The following is an 8342-nucleotide window of genomic DNA, read 5'->3' as shown; positions in this document are numbered from 1 at the left end:
AAAATAATATTATGAAGTGAAAAAATATATATTCATAATTATTTTCACATGAAAATAATGAATATTAATATTGTTGCAACAAATTTGATAAAAATAATTCACTCACTCATAAGAAGAAAAAATAGCTTTTGTTTGTAAATTTGAAGAATAGAAGAACTTTTTTCCAAAAGAGCAAAAATTAGCAAAAAGGTGAACAACATTTAAATTTTTCCAATTTTTGATGGTAAATTTAAAAAAATATTAGCTAATCTTTATGGAAAAATGGAAGAAAATTACCAAAATGGCGAATATATCTAATACAATTCCATAGTAAATTAAAGATTTGATAGTAAACTAGAAACATATTAAACAAACTTTGGGGAAAATTGGAAAAAAATAGCTAAACTGTAAATATTGGTTCTTCAATTGTTAGCTGGCTATATCAAAAGTCAGTAAAACAATCAGATACTAAATTAGAAGAATATTAGCCATTTTTTCAAGAGAAGTGAATATGACCGCCAAATTTTTTCATGGAGTGAATATGACCGCCAAATTTTTTCATGGCTTGAAAGATCAAAAGTTGAGGGCAGATGTTCTAAAAAGCAGACCAGGATTTCAGCAGCTCACGGACTCTGGACGCATAATCTATTTTAAGCTTTAGCTTTCAAGTTATAAGTATTAGATGGAATGAAAGATGCCAAAAGCACCCTACATTGAACAGTCTTCATCACTAATGTGCCACTTACCTTCATTTATCTTCTTTAAACTATGAATGTAACTCTAAAAGTGGCTTGACCCACACATCAGCCTAAACAAATGGCAATATCTCCGAATATGTATGTCTATATTTGAATATAATAAAAATACACTCCCATCTTTTCGTGCTGAAAAAAAAAATGAATGTAACTCAACTTTGTCTGCAGAGTCCATTAATTCCATCAAACTTATCATATCTATTGGATTTTAACCATAATCAAAACATATATACGTCATTGTGACTTTGGACACTGGTGTCCTCAGGCAGCCAATTGGCTGACGGACTTTTCCTTTTGTCATGTTTTTGATACTTTTCCTTTTATCATGAAATGGGCAGTACTAGTAGAAAATGTTTTGCATAGTCTTCAAGTTTAATTCTGTAATATAAATTGAATCTAGGTTTAAAATAATGTTTACCACTTCATATCAATTTATGTGTTTTACTTGTGCACACATAAAAGATGGACTCAAACTACCTGTAACGTCCAGAACTTTCTCAATTAAAAACAAACAACCTCCCAACAACTCCAACCAATGGAGGCATTTCTGTTTTGAAAATCAGAGGAAGTATCTAGTCATACTCCAACGATTGACTAATTAGATTGTAAATTATAACAAACCCACCAACCAATGGAGGCATTTCTGTTTTGAAAATCAGAGGAAGTATCTAGTCATACTCCAACGATTGACTAATTAGATTGTAAATTATAACAAACCCGCCTTCTAGTTTAAGGCGGCTATAGATTTGAAGATTTGAAGTTGAATCTTTGCAACATGCAATCCACACGGCAAACGAAAAAGGAGCAAATGAATGTTTCTAGTCATATTGTATGAATAGGACGTAAATGTCGGTCATTTCTACAATGGCAACGGTTTGTTATTATACCCAGAATTCTATAGAAAGAGCCGTAGCAAACTTATAATACATAGCCAAGTATACACAACAACATCCGAATGTATGTTTAATGAATATATAGCCAAGTTGAAGTGTGTATATATATAAATAAATTGGGTATAGCTGATTATGGTTTGGCATCTAACCTGATAGCTTTTTGCACAATGAGATCATCAGGATTCACGGGGATTGAAGAAGTCATTTATCCAGTGTCGTCCTCCTGCTGCTCTGACTGAAACCCATGATTGTCCTCCTGCTACTCTGAATGAAACCCATGATTGTGGATATGCTGGTTTTGATATTCCTCTCAAATGTCTATTTTCCGCTATCTTCCCTTCCATTTGGATTTTTTATGCTCCTAATGTCTTGGGGCATCCCGACAATTATATACCTGCTAATCCGATGTCCACCCCGCCTCATATTGTGCCGGAACGGTATTCCCCACCAATCCATGCCATTCCTCGCAGTATACCTGACAAATTAGGAGGTGCACAAACTCGGTTGAATTCGAAGTTTCAACAGGTTTTTCTTATCCCCTGCTCCTAAATCCTCACCAAAGTCACCGACTTGCAAAAATAAGAATAAATTAGGTTGCTGCAATGGGTAGCTGGGAATTAATTACTGTTAGTACCATAGCATTTACAGTTTTACCTGTTGAAAATTAAAAACTGATATAATATAGGTGATATTTATAAATATAACTTAGAAACTAATACGGCCTTGGCACTTTATTTCTGCTGCTGCGTGGCGCATGTGTATGCGATTCAGTGAATAAAATATCCGACTTTATGCTAGCATGTATATATATGATGTGTATAAGCATGTGTATGCGATTCAGTGAATAAAATATCCGACTTTATGCTAGCATGTATATACATGATGTGTATATGTTGTAGCCTACCTCGAGTTCCTCGGCTACTTTCATCCTATAATCTTTACGTTTTAACTCACTTGGTGTTTGGATGTGCCTATCAATGCTGACGAGTTGTCAAATTTTTCTTATATTTTTGTAGAAAGTTAGAATTCCATGTCACAGCTATAGGGAAAATGATCTTTTTGATTTCAATTAAAAAAATAAAATCAATACTAACATCAAATTTGGAATGGTAATAAAAATATTAAAGACACTGATCAAATTTATAAAACTTTTAATTTTTTCCGTAACAAACTATCGAAACATGAGAAATTGACAAACATTTACACAATGTGTATATTCCTATTCCACAAATAAGTGTTGCGGTAGCGTTCCATTTGGACATCCTCCATGCGTAGGAGTCGCATTCATACTAAAAAGCCATTCCCAATATGCGTATCACTGCATATATCCGACCTCAGGCGGGTGGTGCGTGTGAGGTATGCATATATACACAATTTGATATTAAAGCAGTCAATGCAGATAGTCCGTTACACGGGAGGTTACGGGTGCCAGGTGGATTATCCCTATTAGTAATAACCGTGCATTATTAAATTAAACGTTAAATTAATAACCGTATAAAAATTAATAGCAAGTTATCCCTGACGTGGATATTTGAAATTAGAATGTATGTAAAAAACCTAAAAACGGGCATACGGGCGTCAAATTTAACCCCTGACCCGAGGGAATCCACTCGCCTCCAATCCCAGCGCCAACTCGTGGATTTGGTCTCTGGACAAAAATACCTGGCTACCGAATGAAACAAAAACGACCGAAGCCGCCCTCTGTCGGTCCAGCCATTTCAGCAGCTCGGATTCCTCGCTGCCGTCGGCGCCCGACTGGACAGTGGGCATGAGCGGGCCAACGGAAAACACAGGAACTCCAATGGCGTCATGAAGATAACGAATGTATTTATCTTCACCTTCAAAGCAGGATCTCACGATTGTCGCCACACATCCTTCCAGGCATATACCCAATCGAGAGACTGGACTGACATGTCCGGTTCTTGCTCTGTACATAACAAACAAATCCCGCGCTTCGTATGGCCTCAACGTGATCACCGACGACGGAAACCCCGGGGGAGCAGCCGCGAGCTCCTCGGCGGTTATTTCCTGGTTCCCCAATTTACAAGGGTGGAATGCGTGACAACAGAACACGGGCGAAAGGACTGCAAAATATATCACCGGAATGTGCATCTCCGCAGCAATAGTCCGCGTCCAATACTGGTGGTGGTCCTGGATGAGATAATCCGGCGAGAGCTGTCCGAGAAGGCTTTCAAACGGCTTCTCCATTCCATCCATCGCGTTGCAGAGAGCAGCGCACATTTCTGGAGGGATGTCTGCCATGCATTCCGCTCCGGGAGTGAGGCCCTCCGTGGGCGGTAACGCCAGTGCCACCAGATCGATCTGGCCTGGCCACTTCTGAAGGCGTAAGGAAGGCCTGATTCTGGAAATGTTGACAGGCGTGGAGACGAAGGAGACTTTGTGGCCATGAGTAGCGAGAGCCTTTGAGAGCTCCAAGAAAGGATTTATGTGACCCTGAGCTAACAATGGAAACATCACAAAGTGAAGCTTCGTTTTGGCATTGCGATGGTCCATCGTATGATCGCACACTTCCTCAGGCAGATCGGTGGTATGAGAAAAATTGGATTCTATGGCTTGGCCATCATGGAGTATATACAGAACAAAGAGAACTGTACAAGCAACCATTGATCAAGAACATTATCCACAACTCCCATTCATTATTAAACTTTTAGACGCAGACATTTAAGCTACCATTCATCATAAAGTTTTTAATTGCAGTCAATATCTTATCACGATTTACAGTAAATAGACTAAGATGTTAATACGTTTCAGGGTAATAGACTAATGAAGGAAAAAATGGTGATACTTTGGGTAAGTTTATTCTTGTAGACAACTCTTATAAAACTGCCATTTCTCTCTCTATAGCAGATAGAAGTTGGCCCACTTCAATTCTTTGGAATCTTGGATTATGAAAATATATTCCATTGTGTACGATGTCATCTCTATGACTGTTTGGTTTGGGACTCTCGTAAGTCTTTTACTCGGAAACTTTGGAGGACCAAGGAGCCTCGTGCGTACTCTAACTTTGAAGTTTTTGCTAACCACACTCTTAATTTGACTCATGACAATTTGAAGCAAGTAGAAGAGGGTGAGAGTAACTCACCAATTCTGTCCCAATCCTAGGAGTGGCTTTGAGTGCTGTGAATTGTTATGCCAATGGAAGGATTACAGCTTTCTTTTCTAAGAATTCCTAAATTTATAGATCTCTCTTTTTCTTAAAAAAAAAACATATAATTTATTTTTAAACAAACCATAGCAGATATAGGTGAAATCCAGTGTCATGTTCAGGCAGATGGGTCTTAAAAGGAGAGTTATAGCTCTCGCACCCCTATCCCAATATGTCCCCATTCGTCAAATCTTATGGGGAGTCTCTCATTCATGGTTCTCCTATGGGAGATCATTCCTCCATCGGTAAAGTGGTATTCTGGTGCTCGGGTTTGAATGTCGTCAATAGGTTTGATGAGTTTGAAGAGTTTGAAGGAAGTGTGCAAAACGTTATGGGTAGATCCCATGAAACACACATTTAGGGAATTTGTTAAAATTCTATAAAGGAATTTGTATTATATTAATAAAATATGAGATTACATATATATAAGAAGTGTTGTTTGAAGATATGGAAACTATCTTGGACACACACTATGTTGGGTGAAAGAATATCTCAACCACACACCAAACTAGGGAAACCACTCCTATAGAACAGGAGCAGACTCTTTACATAGAAAGTTATAACTGAAACAAGTATTAATTAATATTCCAACACACTCCCTTAACGAGTACTTATCTCGATATCAATCTGCAAAGCCTAGTTGTGGTCAAACATAAAATAATATATTGATGTCCATATAAAGGAGCAACGATCCACCAAAATGCATGGGCACTAACCGCTGCAACCATCAGTCTTGTAGGATGTTCTTCATATACGTGGTTCTTTCAACCATTATAACTGCACACATGTACCTATACCTGTAAATCCCCCTCCAATATCATCATGGGTTTTATCAGATTACTCGTAACCATGCTCTAGGTTTTATCGGATCACCCTCAACCATGCCTCAAAGGGCTCTTAGCCACCAAGGCTAAACACAACCACTAAGGCTCAACTCAACCATGAAAGCTCAAGGATCAACACAACAACGAAAGCTCACCAAAGCCACTCTTGGCCACAAATATGCCACTAAGGCACTTCAGCCATTTTGGGCCACAAACCTGCCACTAGGGCACTCCCGCCAATCTGGGCTACAATCCTGCCACTAGGGCACTCCAGCCACTAAGGCTCACCAAAGACCTGACTCAACTAAGCCGAGGGTTTTCTCAGATAACCCTAAACCATGCCAACATGAATCTCTGTCCCACTTCACTCTTACATGTGGTTTCTAGCTTACCACAAACCGACACTGCAAATACAAAGTGGTTTTTAGATTACCACGAACTATATGGGGATACACATGCCTTACAAGGCTTACATTTCACACTCCATTTCTTGGAGTTACCAGGTACATACTTTACAATGACAAGTACAAACATCCTAGACTTGCTTACACATGTGATTCACTTTACAACATAATAGAGTCTATTCCACAAACACAAACAAACTCACACTAACTTTCACCTAGTTGTCCATCATCGTTTAATCATTGTTGCTGCTCGTTTCACATCTTGGGCATCTTTTTCTTTGTCAATTAAATCTTGGAACTCCATGCTTAACCTGTCGTCATTTGTTAGAGTCGTGAATTCTAACAAAATAACTTTACCTAAATTGAGTTAGCTAGGCTCAATAAGGCACAATAATTTTATCATGACTCCAAGAAATAAGAAATAAAATTTAAGATTAATAATTGATGACTCCAAGAAATAAGAAATAAACTTTCAGATTAATAATTGATCAAATTTCTCTATCTTTTCCCAACATGACTTTAGATCACTATTTGAAGAACAGTCACAACACAGTTAGCTCTCCACTTAGATGAAACTCCATGCTCACCGCACCAAAGTCAGCGCTCCGCCGTCAGCCGATCCAGGTCACATGGCCAACGCAGAGCGCTTGGGTGTTCAGTCAGACTCCACGCATAGAACAGAAAGTTGAGGGAGAAACAGACAAGTGGGTCTCAAAATAAGGTCATGTGATCAACGACCCAATTGCCATCTGGGTATCCGGCATATAGTCCCAAAGAGTCGGATCCCGTCATGACAAAAGAGAGAGTGATAGAAAGGAATCCTCCGCTTTCCTTCTCTGGCTCTGCTTCTCTTGAATATTGAAGATTCTAAAAGGGCCTGAACAACGATAGTTTCTGTCAACAAATAGATGAGAACTCGTGTTGTCCGAATAGCTAACTAGGTTGCTAGAATCAAAATGTGATCTCCTTGTGACGATGAAATTCTATATTGCGTCGAAGAGGACCTGATAAAATAATAGAGAAAGATGCTAACGGCATGCTTCTTGGCACATCATCTGGCTATTTCTCTGATTATAGTATCTCGTGAAATCTGGAACTCGCTATCTTTATCTGCAGAGGCTGCAAGTAAGACATCCACAAGATCATGTGTGATGTTAGAATCATATCGGGCAACGTGATTGTCCATTACTTTCTCTAACAACTGCTCTTGTATTGTACGTAGCTTCTTCAACCGACGATTGAGACCTTGGAAATCCATCCAGTCCAAATAAGGTATGTAATCTCCAATATTAAAGGACCCGAGTAACAGAAAACTTTCTCCCACCATTGAATTGAAAGCTTTCGAGTCTTGGGCCGAATAATTTCTACCAAAGGTCATCCGGCAGATTATGGCCATCACAATGGACGAAAAAGGTTTGGTTGATGCTTATGGGACAAGAATCATCTGAATTAATAGAGCGAATCATAGCAAAGGCTTCCTCTTCTCTAATAGAGTGGAAGAAATCCAACCACATGCAGACAATACGGGTTTTTCCCCCAGCGTACCGAAGCTTCCCATCAAAAGGCCAAGGCAAAATGCTATCGCCGAAGCTGCATAGGAACTTCACCTATTGCTGCATCGAATTGGAACTCTCCTCTTCGGCTTTGGAATCACCACAACATCTCCAGGCTTCCAGCCAGTGGGGACTTCCATGGACAGAGGCAACGGAACAGGATCACTAGGCTTCCATCCCGGGGGCATGGCTGGCAATTCGATCGGCATTCCTGCCTTCCACGCATACATCCAGTCATCGTCGCATTTGTTGCACCAGTCGAACAACCACTGTCAAAATCTAATGGACAAACCAGCGAAGGGAAAAAAAACAAACAAAACACTAATCAAATTCTTTATTTCCCTCAGCCCAGGACAGGCCAAGCCCAGGAGGGGCTAGGCCCTCACAGGCTTTGATACCATGTCAAAAATAAGAATCAACTTTATTAAACAACTTGAGCAGCTCACAGGTGTGGAACACCACCTGTAAGACTGCCTCTACAGAACACGCTCTGCCTTACAATTGATTACATGAGAAATATATACATGAAACACACATTTAGGGAAGTTGAAACAACACCCTAGAAAATAGGAACAAAATCCTAATCTAAGGTTCGGTTTGAACTGTCACTCCATTAAGACATTCCAACATTAATCTCAACAAGATCGACAATTTTTCTTCCAATGTGAAGTTTTAAAAATAGTAAAAATATAGAGGAGATCACTATCAACTCCAACTTTGTCCTCCCTTTCTTTCACAAGAGAGTGGTCAATTTGACGATCTTGGTGA

At 39.3% G+C, this 8342-nt stretch overlaps 2 protein-coding genes across 2 annotated transcripts; both read right to left on the bottom strand.

Annotated features, from left to right (window-relative positions):
- Positions 1-3211: 3211 nt before the first annotated feature.
- LOC149190109 (anthocyanidin-3-O-glucoside rhamnosyltransferase-like) lies at positions 3212-4141 on the bottom strand. Its single transcript, XM_089410433.1, has one exon. It carries the CDS (start codon positions 4139-4141, stop codon positions 3212-3214), a length of 930 nt encoding a protein of 309 aa, XP_089266559.1.
- A 2931-nt stretch (positions 4142-7072) lies between these two features.
- LOC149190108 (putative cytochrome P450 71A28) lies at positions 7073-7417 on the bottom strand. Its single transcript, XM_089410432.1, has one exon. It carries the CDS (start codon positions 7415-7417, stop codon positions 7073-7075), a length of 345 nt encoding a protein of 114 aa, XP_089266558.1.
- Between the last annotated feature and the right edge of the window lie 925 nt (positions 7418-8342).

The sequence above is a fragment of the Pinus tabuliformis genome, chromosome 3_1, assembly GCF_031772625.1.
Source record: "Pinus tabuliformis cultivar Carrire ecotype Pingquan chromosome 3_1, CPIR1, whole genome shotgun sequence".
Classification (NCBI taxonomy): domain Eukaryota; kingdom Viridiplantae; phylum Streptophyta; class Pinopsida; order Pinales; family Pinaceae; genus Pinus; species Pinus tabuliformis.
Note: the sequence above shows the minus strand (reverse complement) of the source record. Positions and strands in the feature narration are given on the sequence as shown.

Bases quoted from the DNA above. Each gene is read 5' to 3' on its own strand.
- LOC149190109 (XM_089410433.1), bottom strand. From the start codon at position 4,141: ATGGACCATCGCAATGCCAAAACGAAGCTTCACTTTGTGATGTTTCCA.
- LOC149190108 (XM_089410432.1), bottom strand. From the start codon at position 7,417: ATGGCCATAATCTGCCGGATGACCTTTGGTAGAAATTATTCGGCCCAA.